General features: G+C 40.9%; 1 protein-coding gene across 4 annotated transcripts in view; it reads left to right on the plus strand.

The window, feature by feature from the left end:
* Nucleotides 1-25,494, plus strand: part of LOC125458219 (long-chain-fatty-acid--CoA ligase 6-like) — a 153,400-nt gene that overhangs the window by 88,164 nt on the left and 39,742 nt on the right. For 3 of the 4 annotated variants that reach the window (XM_048543271.2, XM_048543275.2, XM_048543274.2), the window contains exons 10-11: nucleotides 5,953-6,026; nucleotides 24,952-25,029. In XM_048543271.2, the coding sequence (XP_048399228.1) occupies nucleotides 5,953-6,026; nucleotides 24,952-25,029 (152 nt within the window). Of the gene's footprint in view, nucleotides 1-5,952; nucleotides 6,027-24,827; nucleotides 24,906-24,951; nucleotides 25,030-25,494 lie in introns of all 4 variants that reach the window. The other variant, XM_048543272.2, reaches the window with a different exon arrangement.

The raw sequence follows: 25,494 nt of genomic DNA on the forward strand, positions 1-25,494 counted from the left end.
TTATTACAAATACTGCAGGCCTGACAGATTATATTTCTGTACTTGGTCCAAGGAATATATTCAGCATTGGCTAATGACCAGGACCTGCAAACACAAAAACATTAAATCGAGTCAAAAATATTTTGGTTATAAAAAATTATTGTTAATCTTTAATTTGATTATTTCACAAATGTAGCAGAGGTCTAACACACTCTTAAAACTATACTGTAGTAAATATTGATGATTAACCATTACCTATATTTAAAAATCTATACAATATGTTGACACAGTCCCCAGTAAAGTTTTTGTTCCCCAAAATAGCAGCCAAAATTAAAGTACTCCCATTTAAGCTTTGACAGACTCCATGGTGTTAGTTATAGCAAGCTCTGGGAACTAATTGCTGGTAGTTGTTGGTTGGATTAGTTCACTGCCACCAATCCTCCTTTCTAGGCAGAGTCTAAGCACCTGTTGAATTATCAGTGGCAGACATTATACCACTGGAGAGTCCCAACAAGAAGGGGTCTGGGCTTCGGTGTGTAGTTTACTACATGATAGCAAAGGGTAAAATTAGAATTAACTTGTCAGGCATAATTACGATCATGAGCAGGTATGTCTCCATTGGGACTAATACAACTCTGCCTTATTCTTGATCTAAACATTGTATTGCATCAAAATCGGTGGAGCTACTGCAATTTCAACATTTAACTTTTTCAGAACCATTACTTCATACAACATGCCCATCCCAACTTCCTCCCTTAGTTAACATTTATGCATTCACATATATAACTATGTTTAATTAAACTATTTCTCTATCTCCCTCTAAGTTTCTGACATCATGAGTCCAGGCAGTTTAGAAGTTGCACAGTTCTTCATGAACTCATTCCCTTCCCATCTGGAGGATCAGTAAGCCTTTGCCTTGAGGACTGTTGACTTTGATTGGTTTGTGAATTATTTCTTGAATGGAGGACCTTTTGTCACTTTGTCATTCATGGATAATGTTGTTCCTTCTGAACCCAGCCCTTACTCCATTCACTTCACTGAAAGACCTTTCTGTTGCAGTTGAATTCTTCCCTTCTGGCTTGGGTAGCTGTCCCATAACATCATCTGTGGGATTTTTAATCTCACAAATGCCCACTGTGAGAGATACAGCTTGATTAAATCCTCATTCTACCTTGAATGTACAGACCAAGCAATTTCTTCTCTGTGACCATGGCTTGAATTTGTAGACATGAGGCTGGCTTCCATGAAGATGCATGTAACCCGTCTCCATTTTGTTCAAGTAAATCTTGACTTGCCAATCTGCTGATACATCTGAATTGATGTAGATCAACTCCCTACTTCAATTAGAAATAGCTCAGTTAGATTGGGAGGCTTTCTTTAGCCTGTCCTGTCTTTCTGGTGAAGCAGATGCTTAAGCATCCTCAGTTGTTTTTCTGGTAGATTGTTGCCTGCTCAGCAGCATTCCTTTCATTTACATTGACTATTCTGCTTTGACAATGGATTGACATGTTCTTCAGTAATGATAGGAATGGAGAATGTTTCCAACGGTTCTGTAAACGTATGACTGACTTATGCAGGCAAAATGATACAATTCTCTTACATCAATATAGGTTATCTCATTAGGTTCTTCTTTCTCAGATTCACCATGAGCGTACAAAGCTCAATCACATCATCTGTTGCTGCACTTTGTTCAGTCAATTGACGACAGTTTGTTTGTGAACTAATTCTCAGGCAACCAGTCAAACTCCTCTGGTGCCACGAGGATGTCAAAGCCAAGAAATGTATGCAGGCTCATTAGTGAGGAGTGTCGACTGTGAATCACAAACGTTTTAAGCTCTTTTATAATTTAATAGAAAGAAAAAGTGTTGGATGAACTCAGCAGCTCTGGCAGCATGTATGAACAGAGAAACCATTGATGTTTCTATCTGACTTTAAATGTTAACTCTCTTTCTGTCTCTACGGATTCTGTCAGAAGCTTCTGAGATTCTTCAGCGTTTTCTCTCTTCATTTCAGATTTCCAGCAATCTCAGTATTCTGTGTTTGTGTTGTTTGTGTTGCAGAGTTAAAATACCTTTTAATTTCAAGAGTTGTTCTGTCTAGACAATTTGGTTTAGATTTTTATACTGCAACTTCTATTTCTTCAGCCATGATGTCTGATCTGACAGGATAATGACAATCATTCCTCTATGACATTTAAAATTAACATAATGGCTATTGACATAATTAAGCTCTGTGAAAGTCAGTTTGGATGCATCACTAATTTCCCCTAGGAATGCTCTTTCTAATAGTGATATATTGTCTAATGTGGATACCTTTTCTGAATTATCTGTGGATTCTCATGGAAATTGAACTCTTAAATTTGCTTTTTCAAGAATTTTCATTGTTCACCAACTGAAGTAATTGCCATTACCTTTTAAAATATCAGATGGTTCTGCAATTTCTTTAAAATTTTGGTAATTTATGACATCATATTGTTGGGACAAACTAAATACAATGATGTATTCACTTAGCGTCAGATTTAGTGTTTAATTTTGAAACAATTCTACATCTTCAAGAATAATTTTCTCCAAGATCTCCAATCTTACTTTCTGTTTGATACATCCGTGATATCAAATGTTTTTGGTAGAGTTGCTTCTCTGTCCCGTTCTTCACAGTGCCTTTATTTATTTTATTCCTTTTAAAATTATTTGAAATCAATAGCATCCTAATGCTGTTTTTAATCTGCCATTTTAAAGCTTGCATTCTTCTATTAAACCAATGATGTTTAAATTATCTTAACATTTCTTCAGATATTTCAACTCCACTGTTTTGCAGAATGTGCTTTCTCTCCAAGTTTTTAAACTCTGTATTACAGCAAATCAGTTGAATAATCTTCCAATAAAGCTTTAAAGCTGTTAAGCTATTATACTGTATTTTTGTATTGATAACTGAAATTTTCCACATTTTTAATGATGAACATGGTGGTTTTCTGCCTTCTGGAACATGCTGCTGCCTTTTGTCAGCAAGCTAGAGGTTTCCGATTTCTTTACAAATGGCCTCCCACCTTTCACACACTAAAACACAGCGCATATTCCCCTGCACAACTTTTAAAATAAACTGAAAGCTGCAGCTTTATGAAAACTTTGCATTGAACTTGCTATTTAAATATCCTGTATAAGTCTTCTAACGTCTTAATGTCAGGCACTTCTTCAAATCTTTTACATTTTCCTTGTAAGTTCCGTTACTCCTCTGAAACTGGAATGCAATGTCTGTAGCAGTGTTTAGTGGGGCCCCCTCACAACAGGGATGATGCTTGTTTTGAAGCTTTCACTTGTTTCCTTCCCAACATAGTTTTTTGTACCCTTTTTGTAAAGTTTTTTTTCCCTTGCACTCAGGAATCTTTAACCTTTCACTGGGGGCTCCCATTTGCGCTCACGGTCTTTAGAGACTAGCTTTTACTCTTTTCCCAGCCCACATTGTTTTCCCAGTGCTTCTGGCCTGTTCTGAAGTAAAGATATTCTTTTGGAGTGTTGCTTTCATTCTGTTGCTACTTCCACAGGTGCTGCTGACTATTACTTTTTCTTTGCATTTTAGCTACTGATGAACTGTCTATCTTCTTTAAGGTGGTAATGTTCTTAAAGTGATAAATACTGTTCCCTTCTGATGTTTCATTTGCTGGATCAAATAGATTCTTTCCACTTTTATGATCTGAAAGTATTTCAGCAGCGGTGTCCACCACTGATCACCATGTTGTATCGGTCTCTTGATACTGACCTCAAACGGGCTAGTTTTCTGCCCCAAATATTCCTTTCAATGCTGAGTCTAAGGACCTGTCTAAATTATCACTGATAGCGGATACACCACTAGAGAGTTACAACAGGGAGCGACACTTGTCTTGTACAAAAATGTGTGGTTGATGAAAAAAAGTTAAAAGGTATAATTAAAATTCACTAGTTAGACATAATTACAAGTAGCAAGAGCCAGGGATGACAGATGTCCCCACTGTGACCTTGTGCTTGACTGCCTGATTCTCCACCCAGAGACTGTTACATTAGTAAATTAAGTAGAATTAATGCAACTTCATCAATTAAGTCTTTTGGAACCATGACTTTATCTAACAGTGTTAATTCCTTCATGCAATCAAGATTACACTATTTGTTTCTGTTGTGTGGCTGGAACAATCTTTCATCCCTTGCAACCTAAGATTAGCCCAACCCTGATTTATAAAGTAATCTTCTTTCGCTCTTGACTGAGTTTTTAAAAATCTCAAATTCCTACTGAATATAGAATACAAAATAAACTGACCATAATTTAATGTCACATTGACAAGCAAAATTTTACTGGGTTTAATACTGAAGTAGCACTTGAAAATGGGGTGTTATGCAAAGGAATATTGGGTGTGAATCTTTTCCATCCACTTTGTGCTTATTCATCCATTTGCCTTTTCAGATTGGTTGATACTATTTAGGTTTAGAACTAGGATCAGGAGTAGGCAATTCAGCCCCTTGAGACTGCTCCACCATTTAATGCAGTCATGGCTGATCTCATCTCTGCCGCAACTCCACTTTTCTGCCCACTCTCCATAACCCTTCAAACTATTACTGATTAAAAATTTGTGCATCTCTTCAAATTTACTCAATGTTCTGGTGTCCATCACATTCTAGGGGAGTGAATTCCACAGATTCATGACCCTTCATGAGAAGTAATTTCTCCTCAACTCTGTTTTAATTCTGCTTCCTCTTATCCTAAAACTTATGACTTCTCATTCTAAATTTGAAGACTCTTTACAAAAATCTGTCAATCTTTTCTCAGTCTTGCAAATGACATAATGTTAGCAGTTTTTTTGTGGGAAAAAGTTCCAGATTTCCAGTAAGATTTTTCTAAAGAAGTGCTTCCTGAAATTGTCCCAAATGGGTGAGCTCCAATTTTGTGTTTGTGATCCTTTATTTCAGGACTCTGTGATCAGAAAAATTAGTTTAGCTAACCTTTTAAATTGTTTAACATCTCATCATAATAACCCTGGTTATGAGGCTCTCTGTTCCTTCATCTACATCGACCGAAAATGTATAGAAAAGTTGATACCCCAGGGCAGGTTTCTGGAAATACCTGTAGTCCTATACTGCCAATGGAATATGTAACTGTGCAGGGAAGTGGTGTTGAAATGCCCATCAGCCATGATTTAAATGGCGGACTGAACTTGATGGGCTGAATGGCCTTACTTCCACCCCTATGACTTATGGTCATATGGTCTTATGGTTATCCTTTATTCTCTTTATTGTGCCTCTCAACTAATTTCCTATCACATGAAAAGTCAGGCTGAAATTCTACGCGCTTATAAATTGCCGTGTTTGGAACTTTCTTTATTCAGTATTTGTTGAAACTGCCTTAACTACCACATCAGCAGCTTTCCCAAAATATTCAACTACTTTGATTAGATATGACTTGTCCTTTACAAAATCTACATTGGCTCTCTGACCAATTCAGGTTTGTTCAAGCGCTTGTACATTTCAGCAGTGGTGCCCACGACTGATCACCATGTTGTATAGGTCTCTTGATACTGACCTCAAGTGGGCTAGTTTTCTGCCCCAAATATTCCTCTCAATGCTGAGTCTAAGGACCTGTCTAAATTATCACTGATAGTGGATACACCACTAAAGAGTTACAACAAGGAACATATTTTTAAAAATTGACATTCAGTCTTCAATTACAGATTTTAGTTACTTCCCTGTCCTCTTCAAACAACAGAATGATATTGGTAGTTTTCCACTTCGAGGGGATAAGTTATGAATTGAGAGAATTTTGAAAGATTGTAACTAAAGCACTTACAATTTTCTTATCTACTTATTTTAATAGCCTGAGGTGGACACAATCAGATCTTGGACATATGTTTGTATAAAGTCTTAAATTCCTTTATTTGGCATTTGTCAATTTTTAAAAATGTGTTTTCTACTTTGTTAACGTAAAAACAACTCATAATATAATTTTTCTTTTCAGGGAATCCTAAGGGAGCCATGCTCACACATGGAAATGTGGTTGCTGATTTTTCAGGTTTTTTGAAAGTTACAGAGGTGAATATGTGCACACTGCTATTGGATTATAAGTAAAATGATACAAAACTAATCCTGTCAGAAGTATTGTTTTCAGTCCCTATTGCTCTGCTAATATTGTATAAAATTGAAGTTATACAACTTTTTATACAGTCTTTAATTTGACAAATAATTTTAATTGTTTTTGAAACCTCATTTTCTTTTGTCTTGTGAATATGTCAGTTTTCTATATTAAATACTAATGACAAACACTATAATTAAGGAACCCACCTTGAGAGGGAATTAAAATTCATTATAGATGGCTTCTATTTATCCTGATGATTTATTTTCTGGTGATGGCCACAATAATTCAGTCCATAGTAATATAATGACAGCAAATGGTTTGAATTTAAAAAGAAATCTTAAAATCCATGCTACCCTGCAGAAATATTAATTCCCTTGCTTGATATCAATGAAGGAAAATCCGTTTTAAAATGCTTAATATCTGCCCTTTTTTGAGAGAGAGATTTTTAAAGGATTTCCCACTCTTTATTTCCAACCTTAGGGTGTATAGGTGAAATGCTTGCAATGCAGTTCTTGATCAACCTGCATGGGGCTAATCAAGCCTCTTTGAGCCATCATTTGGCAACGTGATTAAACGTTCAGACCTCTTGTCGATACAGTAGTGGAACTTCAGTTTTTGGTTTTTCAATACAGTGTGCTAACATGTTATTATAACTTCCAGGATTGTGAAGGTTTCGACGATATATGAAAATCGTGAATCACTGTAGCTGTTGTTGTAATGTCTATGACCAACTAAATCTCTTTAAATCTTTCTTAATAACATTTGATCATCTCAGTATTGTTGTTTTCATTGTCATCAGGCATGTTATTGAGATACATTTGATAAAGACAGCAGGAAAGTTAGTGTGATTTGTGAGGTTATCTAGTCAGGAAAATGAAATATTGAATTTCATTCTTTTCAAACAATGTGTGATCTGTGCATTTTGGAAAAAGTTAGCTTTAAGTGTTTCATTGGATTTAAAGTAGAAACCATAAAATCCTTAAAGTGCAGAAAGGGGCCGTTCAGCCCACTGCGTCTGCACCAACCCTCCTAAAGAGCATCTTACCCAGATCCAGACCCTACCCTATCCCTGTAACCCCACATTTTCCATGGCAGATCGGCCTAACCTGCATATCTTTGGACTGTGGGAGGAAACCAGACAATAGGTAGAAGTCCATACAAATAGAGGGAGAATGTGCAAACTCCACACAAACAGTTACCCAAGGCTGGAATTGAACCCGGGTCCTTGCGCTATGAGGCAGCAAGCTAGCCACTGAGCTACCATGCTGTCAGCATTAGATAGCCCCTAAAGTCCAGTTTAGGGATCATGAAACATAATTGTTCTGCACACATTTAATATACTGCAACCAGCCTACTTTTTAATGGTGTGTGCTTATTTGGATGATTGGCTGCAGCCAGCACCCACTGTGAATGGATCATTGGCTACAAGCATCAGCATTGGTCCAACGTAATTGTGTAGTGGCTTGGATTACATGTCTTAAAGGGGAGATACATTGTGGCTAGGGCAGGTGCTGGCTGTCATACAGGAATCTGACTTTGGGGCAAGTTGAAAAATGTAACAAATATTGAGAAAGAGTGGGCTGCAAGGTTTATCAAACAGATGGAAGGATACCATGTTCCTGCAGGGGCCCAGTTTCCTACGCTGCAGAGCACATGCACACATTTTAGATTGCCGCAAATCTCGCGCACATTTGATATCTTGCACCACCATAGCGCTCAGACAGATTTGGCACTTCTCACTTACTATATTGCCCGATCATTTTCAGAACAAAGTGGCATAGAACTAAAAGAAACAGGTGCTAACTGCAGGGGTCAGATGCATCCACATATCCTAACTATCATAGAATTTGTGTCAGTCATTACTGGGGAGCCCATTGTTTAGATTTTGGCCAGTGGTAGGGCCAAAAGCATTAACAATGATGATATCCTCATAGTCAATCCTGTTTACTCACATCCACTTCCACCTCCCAAATTTAGTTATTTGCAAGATACACATTGTAAGCATGCATCTCTCCCACAGCACTAACTTGGCAAAAGCATGGGAGTGGTGGCCAACTCTGATACTACACTTGGATACAACGTGTCATAAACCTCACTCCACAGCTTCCACTGAGCACCCACAGCAGTTCCCTGAAGTCTGGGTTCTACTTGGAGGCTCAGACTGATATCATACAAGGTCAGACTGCCACCATCATACTTGTGAAGTAGAATCTGCATAAGCACATGCAGGATGTCAACAAATCAGTAGTATTTTATTTAACATATTGCTAGGATTGTTGAGGTGTCACTCTAGGAAAGTAACTGTTGCTCCAAATAGCCTAAACCTTCTGTACTGTCTCTCCTAATTATAGCAGTTGTCCTCATCCCACTATCACTCTTTCAGAGGCTTTGTGGTTGCTTGTCCACCAGCCAAGCTAACGTCTATGTGACACAGTCTAAAACTGGGCCTTTGATTTGTGAGCATGCTCAAAGGCGGACTGCTATCTTCTTCGCTAAAACTCAGTGTTGTCCACCAGCTCATTTGCAGCCAGTTCGATGGCATTGCATAGCAGCAGTAGGGCAGACTAAAGTGCATTGAGACACTTGTGGAATGCCAGAGGGTGAATCGGTGACTTCTTTAGGAGAAATGAACTGATCTGTTTATAAATATGACTTTGAATGTTTACTTTTGGTGTCTTTTATTTCAGCATTGTGGCCGAGGAGTTGATATTCTTAAGCAGTCCCTCAGGACTGAGGGCAATCTTCTTCGACTCGAGGCTTGGAAACTAGACAGTCCAATGCCAGATCTGCACAACTTACCACTGGTTGGAAAAGTGGTGGTTGAAGAGGCAGATTAGGGATGGATACTTGAGCTTTCACTTTCTCCTTCCATTGGTTGTGTTTGAGCACCACCTGGGCATGTCAGAGATAGTTGGCCCTTCCACAGATGCTTCTTGTCGAGATGGGGTACCTTCAGCCACGAGTTGGTAGGGATTTTGCATTTCTTTCGGGGGGTTTTGAGAATGTCCTTGAAGAACTTTCTCTGCCCTCCTGTTAAGTGTTTGCTGTTCCAAAGCTCAAAGGAGGAGGTGATTTGGAATTCATGTGTCAGCCATGTGCTAATTTTGCTGTTTAACAGTAACACTGCCTTAATACTGGGGGATTATTGGCACGAGAGAAGACACTGTTACTGGAGCACCTGCCCTGCCATGGGATTTGTAAGATTTTTCAGAAGCATCACTGGTGATATTTCTGTGGGGATTTGAAATATCTGCTGTACGTTGCCCATGTTGCTATACACAGGAGGGTGGATAACACTGCTCACCTGTAGACCCTGAGCTTGGTGTTAGGCTTGATGTATTTGTCATCAGACACTCTGTGTAGATTATTGACTCCTTTCCTTCACTTCTCATGCTCTTCTTCCTTCTCATACTTCTATGTATAGTTGATGGTAAAAGCTGTCTGCTCGTCATAGCAAAGTTGTGAAGCATATAATAGAAATTCAGAGGCACAGTGAACTGACACAGAATGAGAGCAACATTACTGGATATTGGGAACTGACCTGCATGTTTTGTCACCACTGGTCACCTACCAGCTGAATATTAAGGGAGTGAAATCCAAGGATAGGGCTGAGTTCACATGTAGTACCACCATAACATGTGTGTGCACTTAGTGGTGTCCTGCACCATGGTAAAAACTAGAATCCAACTAAGCCAGAGAAGTTAAAAAAAAGTTAGTTCTCATTAAATGAATAACCTTGATGACTGCACATATGATAGAGTGATGTGTTTATTGCAAGTTGTTACTAAAATTTCCTACTCCAGTCTGGTCATTATGGTCAATTTCTTCGTGGTCTGGTAATGTATGAGGTTGCAACAGATAAATTTCCATGAGAACGGTCCAGGCCTGAAACGTCAGCTTTTGTGCTCCCAAGGTGCTGCTTGGCCTGCTGTGTTCATCCAGCTCCACACTTTGTTTCACATTGTCCTTTGCTGATATCTAGTTAAGAGAATTACTTCTTGAAAGTCTGGAGTGGGTATGATTTGCAGCTTAGAGCACTTCTCCTCTACCTCCTCCCAGTTCCACCATTTTTTTGTTAGCCTGATAGATTCTGTTTCTTCTTCTAATTCTGTTTTATTAGAGAGGAGAACCTAATATATCCCTTGAAGCTGGCAAGCTGTCCTTCCATAACTGCCATACTGTCCTGTAGACAATCTAACTTTAAATGAAATAGGAAGTAGGAAATGTTTGTAAAATCAGAGTAATGGCCAGAAGATAATAACTAGCAACTAACCTGTATTTTTTATTATTGCACTAAATATCACTGATCTAGGGATTAAGAAAGAGTAGTATTTGGAGTATTCAGCTTCACAATTACAATCCAGGCATCAGTTTACTATGAGAGATAATAGGAACTGCAGATGCTGGGGAATCTGAGATAATAAAGTGTAGAGCTGGATGAACACAGCAGGCCAAGCAGCATCTTAGGAGCACAAAAGCTGACGTTTCAGGCCTAGACCCTTCATCAGAAAAGGGGGAGGGGGAGAGGGTTCTGAAATAAATAGGCAGAGAGGGGGAGGCGGATTGAAGATCGATAGAGGAGAAGGTAGGTGGAGAGGAGACAGACAAGTTAAAGGGGCGGGGATGGAGCCCGTAGAGGTTAGTGTAGGTGGGGAGGTAGGGAGGGGATAGGTCAGTCTGGGGAGGACTGACAGGTCAAGGGGGCAGGATGAGGTTAGTAGGAAGGAAATGGGGGCGCGGCTTGAGGTGGGAGGAGGGGATAGGTGAGAGGAAGAACAGGTTAGGGAGGCGGGGACGAGCTGGGCTGGCTTTGGGATGCAGTAGGGGGAGGGGAGATTTTGAAGCTTGTAAAATCCACATTGATACCATTGGGCTGCATGGTTCCCAAGCGGAATATGACTTGCTGTTCCTGCAACCTACGGGTGGCATTGCTGTGGCACTGCAGGAGGCCCAGGATGGACATGTTGTCTAAGGAATGGGAAGGGGAGTTGAAACAGTTGGTGACTGGGAGGTGCAGTTGTTTATTGCGAACTGAACGTAGGTGTTCTGCAAAGCGGTCCCCAAGCCTCTGTTTGGTTTCCCCAATGTAGAGGCGGCCACAACGGGTACAGTGGATGCAGTATACCACATTGGCAGACGTGCAGGTGAACGTCTGCTTGATGTGGAAAGTCTTCTTGGGGCCTGGGATGGGGGTGAGGGAGGAGGTGTGGGAGCAGGTATAGCACTTCCTGCAGTTGCAGGGAAAAGTGCCAGGTGTGGTGGGGTTGGAGGGGAGTGTGGAGCGGACAAGGGAGTCGTGGAGAGAGTGGTCTCTCCGGAAGGCAGACAGGGGTGGGGAGGGAAAAATGTCTTTGGTGGTGGAACGGATTTCAGATGGAGCAAGTGTTGGAGGATGATGCGTTGGATCCGGACGTTGATGGGGTGGTACGTGAGGATGAGGGGGATTCTGTTTTGTTACTGCATCCGCTGTACCCGTTGTGGCCGCCTCTACATTGGGGAAACCACGCGGAGGCTTGGGGACCGCTTTGCAGAACACCTACGCTCGGTTCACAATAAACAATTGCACCTCCCGGTTGCGAACCGTTTCAGCTCCCCCTCCCGTTCCTTAGACGACATGTCCATCCTGGGCCTCCTGCAGTGCCACAACAATGCCACCCATAGGTTGCAGGAACAGCAACTCATATTCCGCTTGGGAATCCTGCAGCCCAATGGTATCAATGTGGGCTTCACCAGCTTCAAAATCTCCCCTCCCCCTACTGCATCCCAAAACCAGTCCAGCTCGTCTCTGCCTCTCTAACCTGTTCTTCCTCTCACCTATCCCCTCCTCCCACCTCAAGCCGCACCCCCATTTCCTTCCTACTATCCTCATCCCACCCCCATGACCTGTCCGTCCTCCCCAGCCTGACCTATCCTCTCCCTACCTCCCCATCTACGTTCACCTTTACTGGCTCCGTCCCTGCATCTCTAACTTGTCTGTCTCCTCTCCACCTATCATCGCCTCTGTCCATCTTCGATCTGCCTCCCCCTCTCTCCCTATTTATTTCAGAACCCTGTCCCCCTCCCCCTTTTTTTGGTGAAGGGTCTAGGCCCAAAACGTCAGCTTTTGTGCTCCTAAGATGCTGCTGGGCCTGCTGTGTTCATCCAGCTCTACACTTTGTTATCAGTTTACTACTTTGGGTTTACTGACATAATGATCAGTCTGCCCGGCATATTTCCAGTGATTGTACACTGCGCGTGATCTAAAACCCTAACCAATAGGATAGTCTGTGTCAGTGGCACCAGCAGTATGTACACACATACTATGCTATTTTAGGTGCTACTTTAGAAACATGAAGGCATTCATTTCATACGTAAAGCAGCATCAGTGAGCACAACTTTTCACTCAATTTCTTACCTTTAATTTAGTTTCAGTAGTACAAGTAAGGTACTTTATTTTTATTTGTTCATAGGATGTGGTGTAGCTGGTCTGGCCAGTATTTATTGTCCATCCTTAATTACCCTTGAGAAGGCGGTGGTGAGCTGCCTTCTCAAACCGCTGCAGTCCATGTGCTGTAGTTAGACCCGCACTATGGTTAGGCAGGCACTTCCAGGATTTTGATCCAGTGATATTTGAAGAAACAACAATATATTTTCAAGTCAGAATGGCGAGTGTCTTTCAGGGCAGTTTTCAGGTGATGGTGTGCCTATGTATCTGCTGCCTTTGTTGTTTCAAGTGGCAACACCATGGATTTGGAAGGTGCTGTCTAAGGATCTGGTCAGTGGCATGCAGTGCTGATGCTGAGTGTTGATTCCGAAGGGAGTGAATATTTGTGGATGTGATGCTAATCAAGTGGGTCACCTTAACCTGGACGGTGTAAAGTTTGTTGTCGTTGGAGTTACTCATCAATACAAGTGAGGAGTATTCCATCAGACTGTTGACTTGTGCCTTGGAGATAGTTGATGGGAGTTGGGAATCAGGAGGTGAGTTATTTGCAGGAATCCTAAACTTGGACCTGCCCTTGCTTCCGCAGCACATTTTGGTTGGTTCCATTCAGTTTCTGGTCAGTGATAATCCCAGGCTGTTGATAGTTACTGATTTTGTGATGATGACACCCATTGAATGTCCAGGGATGATGGCTAGATTCTCTCCTGTTGGAGATGGTCATTTCTTGATTATTGTGTGGCATGAATGTTGCTTCTCACTTTGCAGCCCTAGCCCGGATATTGTGTAGATCTTGCTGCATTTAAACATGGACTGCTTCGGTATCTGAGGAATCAGGATTGGTGGTAAACATTGAACAATCATCAGAAAATTCCCACTTCTGACTTTGTGGTTGAGGGAAGTTCATTGATGAAGAAGCTGAAGGTGGATGGGCCTAGAACATGACCATGAAGAACTCCTGCAAGGATATCATGGAGCTGAGATGTCTGACTTCCAACAGCCACAATCATATTCCTTTGTGCCAGGTACAACTCCAACCAGCAGAGAATTTGCCCTGTTTTCCATTGACTCTAATTTTGTTAGGGCTTCTTGATCGCATATTTTGTCAAATGTGGCCTTAGTGAACATGTCAATAATTTTAGCTTACCTCTGGAATTCAGCTCTTTTGACCATGTTTGAAGCAAGGCTGGAATGAGGTCAGGAGCAGAGAACCCAAACTGAGCATTAGCAAGCAGGTTGAGAGCACTGATGATGACCCCTTTATCACTTTATTCATCATGTAGGATATTTCCTTCTCCTCCTCCATTTATGCTGTGGCATGTATGAAGCAGATGGCAATAGCTTTTTTTTCAATGAAGATGAGAAAGTCTGGAAGATGTTTAAGGTACCCCCTTTTCCTGAATCTTCAACTTAGATAAAGTTGCTAATATATTCTGCAATTCAATTTTAAGTTTTATTTTAGTAAATCCATAGTGTATAATAACTATGGGAGTGCTGATATTAATTATGTTAGATTTCCATGCCATGGAAATCTCACCACTTACTCTGAATTTAGCTTGCTATTAACCATGACCCAAATCTAATTTTCCTACCAAGCCAACGTAGCTCTCCCGTAAACCCAACAATATTCTTGTGTTAGAAAGTTGTTATGTGGATTTATGTATATTGTTTAATCAGTTGCTTACATTTTTTCTGAAGGGATGGACTGAGAAAGGCAATATGTTTGGCCATTAGCGGTTTCCTACTTAAGTGTTAGATCATCTTGTAATCAGGTAGTGTAGTGATGAACAGGTTCCCAAAAGAATTATAGGTTGGGTGTTTCAAGTTTTTGAGTAGCAGATCCATAAATCAGTAAATTTCTTCATGGCTGGGAGGTGGTTTGGGGGGGGGGCGGGGGGTGCAGGTGGAGAAGGGAATTTGCAACATAAAGCCATTTGTCCTGGTCTGTGCTTGTATCAAACTTGCTGAAATGTATAGACTTGTATGAACAAAGATTGGTGTAAATGTACTTGCTCAACTGAATGTGAATAGTGCATAGTATAGAAATAGCAAAGAATAAGATGGGAGAAAGTGGAAGATATCTTATTATCAATGTTCCTTCTAATATCTCCTGCCACTGAAACCATACAACTTAGAAGAGACATTGCTCATAATTCATATAAATGGGGTTATTACAGTAATACCACTAGTTATTTATTACGTTTTCTTCATTAATTCATCTTGTCAGTTAAACAAATTGGGTAGAAACTTCTCTTGGGGTCGCAATACAGAGGTGTGAGATTAACCACCTGAGATACCATGGATTCCAGTGGAACTGAACTATGTGTCAGGAGCTGACTCTAATAGGCATTCAATCCAATATTGTCCATTTGTGCCATCCTTTAGAGTGCAACTTTGAGAATGCTGAATGATCTTTCGGGAAATTAAGTTTGTTACAGTTTTTCACAAACTCACACTTGAAGTGTGACAAACATTTCTTGGAAAATAAAGCAATTGTAATCAGTGCTTTCAACAAGTAAGAAATTATTCCGAAAAGTAGCTACTTACTGATAAGATGAGCACATCAGTGTCTCCCCAGTGTTAATTCAATCATTTTGTGGTTAGTGTTCACTTCCACCCATTCTACAGTTCAAGTTTCTGATTTAAGTGTTTGGAAAAATGAATGAAATTGAAATCTGCTGAGAAGGTGATTTTCTTCAGCTCTCACTGAGTAAGTGCCCTTATTTGACTTATCCTCCAAAATTAAAGATTATGGTAGATGGTGTCACTGAGCATGGAAAGTATGAGGAGCAACTATTAATACTGTAAAACTCCAAACCCTGCTGAGTCTTAAATATCCCCATTTAAACCACAAGCGACTATCATGAATGTAACAAATATGATTTACCGTGCTTAATCTGAATTTTGGAGATTTTATAGTAGATGATGTAATCATTGTTATGACTAGATCCTGGACGAAATTCCCAAATTCATTATAGTTCCTTGCAGGATTCCTCAAACTGGGTGAGGAGAGATGAACTGACTCCCCCTCCTTATTCACACACTCCTCGTTTGGTTGTAATGAAGTTAATTAGACGAGGATTCCTTTCCTTGTGGGTATCTTTCAATCACACTGCATAGAATTATGTTTTAAAAAAAGCCAATTCAACCATACTTTCTTGAGCTACCGTAAAGTGATGTTTGCCAGCTACCAAATGACAGAATACTTAGTAATGCAGTACACCTGGACAGAGTGAGATGGAGATGCATCTGGATGGAGGGGGACAGAGACTCATCCAGACAGAGAGAGACAGAGACACATAGAGACAGATAAGAAATAAGTGGTATGTCAAAAAGATTAAAAGCTTTATAAAAAGGACAGATATATGGATCAGTCTCTGAATTATTTGCAAAGAGCCAATAGTTGAACATAGGAATATCATTTACATTGATATTTGAACAGAACATTCATAATATTCTTTGTTATGTCAGCTTACAAAATCTCCTTTGCCCTGTTGATACCTTTTTAAAAAACTGGTTTACAGCACTCAGAATTAGAAGGGGTCTTTATCTTCCATATAGGGATCTCTAGGGTATGGTTCCTCAAATGTGTGACCTTGAAAATATACTAGCACTCAAATATAGGCTACACACAAAGCCATTTAGTCTGACCATTTCACTCCAGTAGCATTGAAACTGGCTTTTTAACCTCTGTGCTGGTGTATTCCTGGACAGTAAAATAGACATGCCTGTAAGAAGTGGCTTTCTAAAAGGGGAAGAGGTAATCAGCTTCCTATTTATCTCTAAGCTCTTAAATCTTTCCTGTTTGAAATTTCCCTGACTGTTTCAATATGTAACATTCATTCAGGACTTTGCCATTCGATCACAGAATCTGCATGGTTTTATTTCTGTACTGGTCCTCCTTTTTAAAAAAAATTGGAATTAAAAATTGTCTATGAATACTTTGGGTTCTAATCCATCATCATAACATGCATATTAAACTGTAGTACTATGAAGCAAAAGTGACACAGATATGTTCCTGTAGCTCCTTATATAACAGGCTCATAACCTCATTTCCTAATGTGGAGGGACTTAGTGGAGCGAGCATTTCAAGTTGCAGGGGCACCCTTCTCTACAGGAAGGGGAAAATCACCTGAAGTTGTTCTCAGCACCATTGTTATTTGTTTAAATTTGGGATGTGGGCATTGCTGACAAAATGAGAATTGATGTCCTTTCCAGTTGTCACACTTGAACTGTTGTAGCTGTTGAATTGGTCCCAAATCCGAATGTCATGTGCCATGGAGGGGAACTTGGTGGCAGTGGTGGCAGTCCCATGTTGACCTTGTTCTTCTCGAAGAACAAGACTAGGACTATGTTCTATCGGGCCTGCTGTGCCATTCAGTTAGATCATGGCTGACCATTTACCTCAAGACCACCTTTCCTGCCCATAACTCCTCCTGCTCTCTAGGGTTGTGATCATTTATTTGGAAGATAATGTTGAATGAGCCCTGGTGAATTGCTGTGGTGCATCTTGCAGATTGTATGCTCACTGCTACTGTTGTGTATTAGTGATGGTGGAAGTGAATGAATATTTAAAGTAGTGGGCAAGATAGTAATCAAACAAGTTGCTTTGGCCTGTAAAGTGTCAAGCTTCTTGAGTCCTGTTGGAATTGTACTCATCTAGGCAAGAAAATATTTTCTCTCACTCCTGACTGTCTGCTGTGGATAGTACAGCTAGATAGACTTTGTGGTGGTAAGTAAGCTACTGTTTACAGAATTCCCAGCCTCTGACTTACTGTTAAATCCACTGTACTTATATGGTTGGTCAAGTACAGTTGTGGTCCATGGTTTAATGGTGGGGATTCAGCAATAGTAATTTTGTTAATGTCAAGGGGAAATAGTTAAATTTTCTTTTGCCAAGAAGGTCATTAGTGGACACATGGATGGTACAGATATTACTTGCCAAGATGTTGCCCAGGTATTGCAGAACATGAGTGCATATGGCTACAGTACCTGAGGAGTTGCAAAAGCAGTTAATCATCAGTGAATATCCTACTTTTTAAGTCTTAGGGTGGAAGGAAGATCATCAGTAAAGCAGCTGAAGATCATTGGATACTACCCTGAAAAACTTCACGGCCAGGAGGCCCAGGTTCAGTTCCCTGCTGCTCCAGAGGAGCTGTGTTATAACATCTGAGCAGGTTAATGAAACAAAAGAAAATCTGGACACCAATGTTGTGGAACTGAGATAACTGACTTCGGGGTCCTTAGTGCTGTACTCAATCAAATGCTGTCTTGGTATCAAGGACAGTGACTTTCAACTTGCTTCTGAATTTCAACACCTTTTTGTTTTATTGGTCATTTTTGACCTAAGTCTATAATGACATCAAGAGCCAAATGCCCCTGGCAGAAACCAAACTGAGCATCAGTGAGCAATTCATTGTTGAGTAAATGCCACTTGACAGCCCTGTCAATGAATCTTCCATTCCTTTGATGATCAAAATGAGGCTGGTGGAATGGTAGTTGCAAGAGTGGATTTGTCCTTTTTGTGAACAAGGCAATCATTAGCAAATTTCCACTCGGGTACCTGCCAGGGTTGTAGCTGCATTGGATCAGCCTGTCCAATGGCATGGCTAGTTCTGAAGAACAAGCCTTCAAGTCGATTGCTGGAATGCTGCCAAGATCCAGAGTCTTTGTTACATCCAGCATCTTTTAACCATTTTGTTATATTATGTGGAATGAATTGACAGAAGACTGGCATCTGTGGTGCTGCAGACCTCAGATACATCAACTGTTTGGATCTTCTGGTTTAAATAATTACAGATTCTTCAGACTTGTTTTTGTACTCGAACTGGACTGCACCATTATTCTGGAGCCTCCATCTCATTTATTTGTTCCTCAGTTGGCTGGATGGCCGATTTGTGATAGAGTGCTGCTAACAAGTGTAGGTTCAGTTCCTGCATTAGCTGAGATTACCATGAAGGACTGTTCTTCTCAACCTCTCCGCTCACCTGAGGCATGGTGACACTCAGGTTAAACGAGCATCAGTCACCTCCCAATAATGAGAGAACAGCCCTATGATCAGGTAAGACAACGGAAACTTTATATTTTTACCGAACTGGATACTGCAGGGCTGCAGAGCTTTGACTTGATCCATTGGTTGTGAAATTACTTAGTTCTATTTAGCATGCACGTTTTAGAGATTCATTAGGTTGTTATTTTCATGTTTAGGTATGCAAGCACACTCTCCTACAATCCTCATTAAACCTGGGTTCATAGCGTCTTACTCTTAAAACATTTTACTTAGCCTAGGGAGTAATTATCTTGATGACCATCTTGGGATGGTGGCTCAGTGGTTAGCACTGCAGCCTCACAGCACCAGGGACCCAGGTTCAATTCCACCGTCAGGCAACTGTCTGTGTGGAGTTTGCACATTCTCCCAATGTCTGCGTGGCGTAGGTTTCCTCTGGGTGCTCCGGTTTCCTCCCAGAGTCCAAAAATGTGCAGGTTAAGTGGATTGGCTATACTAAATTGTGTTTAGGGATGTGTAAATTAGGTGGGTTATAGGGGGATGGGTCTGGGTGGGATGCTTTGAGGGTAGGTGTGGACCTGTTGGGCCGAAGGGTCTGCTTCCATACTGTAGAGATTCTATGATCTATGACCATCTCAGCAGGGAGTGATATTGGGTCCAAGAACCCTGAAGAAAGAGGGTAAAATGGATAGTAAGCAGTGATTCCTACACAGCAAGCTCAGCACATGAGTCAGAGGACCACAATGTAACCGAATACAGAAGAGAAATGTTTGAACTCGGGTAAAATTACTGCCTTTGAAATCACTATCCTGCCTTAGTGATTGTTTTCCAGTGATCAAGATAAGAGCAGACCATTATTGTAACATTTTGTGTGTTTGATAGAATTATCAGTTCAAGGAAGCAGTGAATAGCACAGCGAGAAACTATTGTTAGAACAGTAACACTGTGAACTGCCAAGGATTGTGATAACATTTCAGCACCAATGCCAAGTAAAGTGTGATTGAATAATTAGCAATGGGTAACATTTTACTGAAAAATATATTTTGTTTATTTTTCCTGAAATCACTTCCAGAACTGCACAAATGTTATTTAAAACAAACTTGTTTAACTGTTATAACAAGGTGTAGAGCTGGATGAACACAGCAGGCCAAGCAGCATCAGAGGAGCAGGAAAGCTGACGTTTCAGGCCTAGACCCTTTTCTGAAGAAGGGCCTAGGCCGGAAACGTCAGATTTCCTGCTCCTATGATGCTGCTTGGCCTGCTGAGTTCATCCAACTCTACACTTTGTTATCTCAGAATCTCCAGCATCTACAGTTCCTCCTATCTCTGATTGCAAGTGGTGTTATTTTCCATAGCATTAATTATGATCAATATGGACCTACCATTTATCTGTTTTCCCAATTTACGACCTCTTCTGTCTTGATGGTACTGACTACTGATTCACTAGATACCAGCAACTTGCAGTCCGGTTTTCAAAATTCATTTGTGGGATGTGGGTATTGCTGGCTGGCCAGCATTTATTGCCCATTCTTAGTTGCTCTTGAGAAGGTGGTAGTGAGCTGCCTTCTTGAACTGCTGTAGCCCACTTGCTGTGGGTTGACCCACAATTCCATTGGAAAGGGAATGCCTGCATTTTGACCCAGTGACAGTGAAGGAATGGTGATATATTTACAAGTCAGATGAAGAGTGGCGTGGAAGGAACTTGAAGGTGGTGCTGTTCCCATGTATCTGCTGCCCTTGTCCTTCTAGATTCTCCCTCTCCATTGAATGACAATTCTTTATTTTAGTTCAGGATGGCAGGCATAAGCTCAGGTAGGTGGAAAAATCATTGCTCCTTAGCAACATGGTACCAGGAGAATTTTATTTTCTAGGCCTCATTTGCATTGGTGAGTCATCTCCTGAGAGAGAGATGTTGAGATGCAGGATGCCATTGCCAAGATTGAAACAGTGATCAACAGCTCTTAAATAAGTTGCTAGGAAAACTTTTGGCAGGCTGTCACTATTGGGATAGGTGAGGAGGGGCTCTGGTTTGGGATGGTGTGCCTGGAAAATGCCAGGCGATCCAGGGGCATTTGTACCCAGAGGACCCAGAAACACTGAATGCATGCTGTCCAGAGGCACCTTCTTAAACCTGACCTCTCTCGAGCTGAGGTTGGCAGGCAGGGAAGAGTTGAGAAGTCCAACTACGTCTGAAATACATTGAAAAGATGCTTCTGGGAATGGGTATGTGTTTCTTCCTGTGGCTGGCTGTCGACTGTCACCACTTTATCCCCTATTGTGGAAGGGCATTGGGAGTGAGGTCAGCGTCCTTTGCTGTCCCTGTTACCCTGCTGTTGGCTAGAGCGATGGTTTGCTGCAGGTCAGGACTTGGCACCCTATGGTGGTGACCGCAAACTTTGTGTCCAGTTGCCCGGTGCTGCTGACAAAGCTGCCTGCTGCTGTGTCTGCTTGTGCATTTGGATGAGGTCATGAATTGCTGACCCCATGGGTTGGCTCCTGTCTGGGGCTGAGCATGTAACTGGTCGTCAGCAGTCCTTGGAATGCCACTGACCTGAGTGTTTCTTCTGCATAGACGGAGCAGTGATGCAATCACCAGCAGATGCCTCTGACTTAAATCTAGCGGAGGTGTCAGTGTCAATGCTGGTTGGAGATGCAAGAGGCAGCCTTGCCAGTGAATCCTCTGTGGCATCTGTGCTCTCTTCCTCAGAGATGGAGCACGTTTTGCAGGCTGTCCACTTGATCGTCGGGAATTGCAAATGCCACTTGTGCCAATAGGAGACAAAAGAGAGAGTGCATCATAAACAAAGGGTATAGGTTGTGGTATGTTTAAGAATATATTTACAGTGACAGATGATGGGAGAGTAGCACAGTAATGCGCAATGCTTCTTTCTTGGTTGTTGGGACACTGATGTTTTGGCATCACCATTGAAGCAGTTGCAGTCCTTGCCAGTGAGTGCCAAAACCTTTTCTTCAAAGGGGGAGAGGAGCTGAATGGCAGGTGCTCCAATGCATATCTTGACTCTTTCAAACCTATTATGGGTTGTTTTCTCCTGGAATGAGAGAACGTGAGGGGTTGAGACCTTAATGCAGTGGTACAGCTGTTAGTGCAAAGATGGTGAGATGACCCTCGTGAGTGAGTAGGCAGCTCAGAGGCCATGCAGAGTTAGTAGTCTAGGGTATGGGGGTGGGTGAGAGGGGGTCCGATGGGAAATATTGCATTTGGTAGTGAGACTGGCATATCAAGAGCTTTGGTGGGAGTTAGGTACAGTGGCAGAGACAGTGAATGTGATGTACCAGAGGGGAGATAGTGACCCTTAGCCTGTTGGAGCAGAGAAGGTCATTCATTGTTGGGTGTTTCTCTGGACCATTGAGACCACACTGACCCAGGTGACAACCTCTGAGCAGGCTGGCAGGGTCTGGTGTTGTGGCCTCTCTACCAGTCTTGGGGAAAGAAGATGTTCCACCTCAGCACCAGCCTGTCTACCAGGACATCCAGTTCACTGTGTTTGCAAAACAGGGTGCCAGTGTCCCCTTATCTACCATTTCATGCAAAGAAGATCAGAGATTCACACTCTGTCCCTAATGCAGTATCCACATTGTAATAGCGCTGACATCCTGGTAATCCAGTGCAGAATAGTTTGCTGTACTGCATGCCACTTTGCTGTGCAGCAGTTTAAAGTTCCACTGCAGTATTCAGGTGGCTACTTGTAGTTTACAATGGAAGCTGTGACATTAGCCATTTAGATACTGCATCATGGGTTCAGATAGATTGTTACCATTTCCATGCTGGAAAGAATTGTCTTCTCGAAGACCTGTGTCAAGTTGGTGTTGGTTCTGTCCATGTTTCTTAACATTGACTCTGCGCTTTCTAGGTGAGTACTGAATGCACCAAGCAGTTTTGCAGACTTATTGACTGAAGGATGTCCTATCAAAATGCTCATGTGATTCTTCTGCAGTGAAAACTTAACATTGTCCCCAATGAAACCAATTCCATGCAGCGTTTTGCCACATGCAGATCCCAACTCTATACTCTGCTGTAAATTATAGTGTCAGTGTCTGACTGATGGCTATGAATGGGAAATGACATTGCTGTGCCTGCATCATTATTGACTTCTTATTGTTCCCCACTCCCTGGTCAGGTTTCACCTCTTGGCTATCTCAAAAGCAGGGATTGGTGGCCGGGGGGAGGGGAGGTGGTGGTAGACAGAGAGTAAGGGGTGTGTGACAGCACCATGTGCAGTTTGTAAATCAGAAGATAATGTGTCATTAAGGGAAAGTGGGATGAGAAAAGGAGAATTAAGTAGGATGGTACCGTCACTTCCAATAATTTTAGCTGGTCCATTAGCTATGGTGCAAGCAATGCCCATCCCAATAATGGCCAAGATTGTATCCTCCATTGGAATTAGGATGTGTAGGCTCACTTGTCTCTGACTTGTTTGTGTGCCACTTTGTCCTGCAAGAGAGAGGGAAGAGTGTCAACATGTGTTATGGAATCTGCATGACTTATGTGACCGCCATGGTTAAATAGATGGCAGGTGTGCAAGCTGAGAGGTGACAGTTTGAGGGTATAGTGGAGCCTATAAACATCGTATGAGTCCTGATCGATAGATAATGTTGGTCAGTGAGTGATGTAATGTTGCACCCCAGTTTTGACTCGGGTCACACTAAGTGTGAAGTTTTAGAAGTCCTGTTCTTGCACTCACATTCTCACTCTCTCTGCTGAACGCTTGCCACAAAAGTATGAATATTTGCTCATGTTTTTACACCTGAGAGGAACCAAGGCAATTTAGCTTAGAGTTTTGGAGAAGGTGCTTGTAGTAAATATAATCTATTACTTGTCTTAGCATTTAATTTATTATCTTAGCAAATTAAAAAGAGTATACTTTGACTTTACACGCTCCAAATAGAATTGTTCTGAATCCAGCACTGTGTAAAGCCACACAGAATGATGAGGTATGGGCTGTCACTTTCTCACTTTTCCCACAGTTGAAAAGGTTCTGATGGAGGAATTAAGGAAATGTCAGACACTTTTCTCTATGGTTAATTATTACCCAATGAATTCAGTTTATTCAATGATTTTCTTTTCAGCATAGGTGATTGGTACAACATGCTGTAGGTAATTACTTGTGCTCCTGTCCTTCATCAGTTTGGAGACAGTGCCTTTACTATAACTGTCCCTAGCTGCACCCTGTAACAGTGTGAGCATGAGACATACGAAAAGTGGAGTATTTGTTTAAAAAAAAACTCGAGAATAGATATGAAATTCTCTTACACATTTTCTAGTCACTGGCTGACCAGTAAGCATTTACAGAGCTTGGGAATAAATTACCTATTTATTTTACTGGAAGAAATGATATGTGATACAGGTGCAACCTAATGAGAAAAAAGGTAAATAAAAAAGAAATGTGTTTTTTCATTATCATTTTGAAATTGTTTTTTACAAAGTCAATGTACTAATTGAATCAAAACAACGTTCAAAATTGCTGTAACGGTGTTGATATTGTGCAGTAACTTTATGCATTATTTCATAAATGTGACATTGCACTATTTACTCTTAATGGAACAATGTCACAAAGTATTCCCAATATCCAACGTTGTGTTGTCAATGGCATCATTCACCACAAATTCACAGCTTAAGAGAGAAGTCAGTCTGAAAATACAACATTATAGGTGGCTGCAGAAATATTGAAGGTAGAGAGAATAAAAACTATTGATGGAGATTAAACTGTGTGAAGCAACATAGTTCTTCCTAGCAATTCATTTTGTGGCAGGCTACCAATTTGACTACAAAAAACTTTCCTACTTCAAGGCAAAATAAATTGACAGTTAGTTACCTCAATCAGTTGCAAAGAACATGAACAGATGCTTGACAACAGCCTGTTGGCCAGGAATCAAAGTAACAGCAGATATTATGAGCAAGTTGGCCATAAAAGTAGAGAATAATTTATTTTCTTTTTACAAAAGCTGCAATGTCAAAGATACTGGAATCTAATATTTAAAAATAGAGAAAGCTGGAACCATCCAGCAGATTAGACATAAACTATGTAAAAAAAAACATTAAATTTTTTCATGTCCATGGCCTTTTTTTACTTGAGCTGAATTGGTCTAGTTTGCAGTTGTAGAGTTTGTTGTGATGAACATGTTTAATGACAGCATAAGGTTTGTAAAATACAACTAATGTTTTATGTCCTCTCCACATAACTGTGCGATGACAAGGCCTCTTAATTTCATGACTATTTCACATCATTTTCTTTTGTGTTGTAACTTTCTCTTTGTCTGTCTGTTAGTATATTCTCCTCTCTGTCTCCTATTCCTTCATACCCTTTGCAGAAAGTGATCTTTCCAAGACAGGATGATGTCCTTATTTCCTTCTTGCCTCTGGCTCACATGTTTGAGAGAGTTATCCAGGTAAGAGTCTATCTCACCAGCTTATGCCACTTATTATGTTTTACAGAGCCAATGGTTGCCTACATCTGCTGATGTACATATTTCCTACTTACCATTAGCACATATGTTTGAAAGAATGGTGCAGGTAAGAAGGTTGCAGCAGCAAAGAAATATCTGCCTTCTTCACATCTGAAAAGTGTGCACTTACTTGCTGTTCCCTCTATCTTTATGCTTTCAATAAAGTACTGTTGATGAGAATTATATACTTCCATTAACACAGCATTTTTAGATTTATTGATTTATAACCGTATCACACTGTGGCTACTGATAATATTTGCTGATAGTTTTAATGCTAAATTTCTTTAATTTTCATCTGAATGAGTGCAATTAAAAACATTGCTTGTCATCCTGTGACAGTATACTTGATCAATATTATTGTACACAGTCAAATATTAATTTCAAGTCATTGCAAGATTGTGCAGCTTGATGCACGTTTTTCTTGATTATCAATGCTGAGTGCAATTTAATGTGTTCACAAAACAATTTTGCATGAAGATAGCCCTTCAATCTATTTTTGTAGTTACCTGTCCAGAATGTTGATGCCTTAAGT

This window comes from Stegostoma tigrinum, chromosome 13 (assembly GCF_030684315.1).
Source record: "Stegostoma tigrinum isolate sSteTig4 chromosome 13, sSteTig4.hap1, whole genome shotgun sequence".
Lineage (NCBI taxonomy): Eukaryota > Metazoa > Chordata > Chondrichthyes > Orectolobiformes > Stegostomatidae > Stegostoma > Stegostoma tigrinum.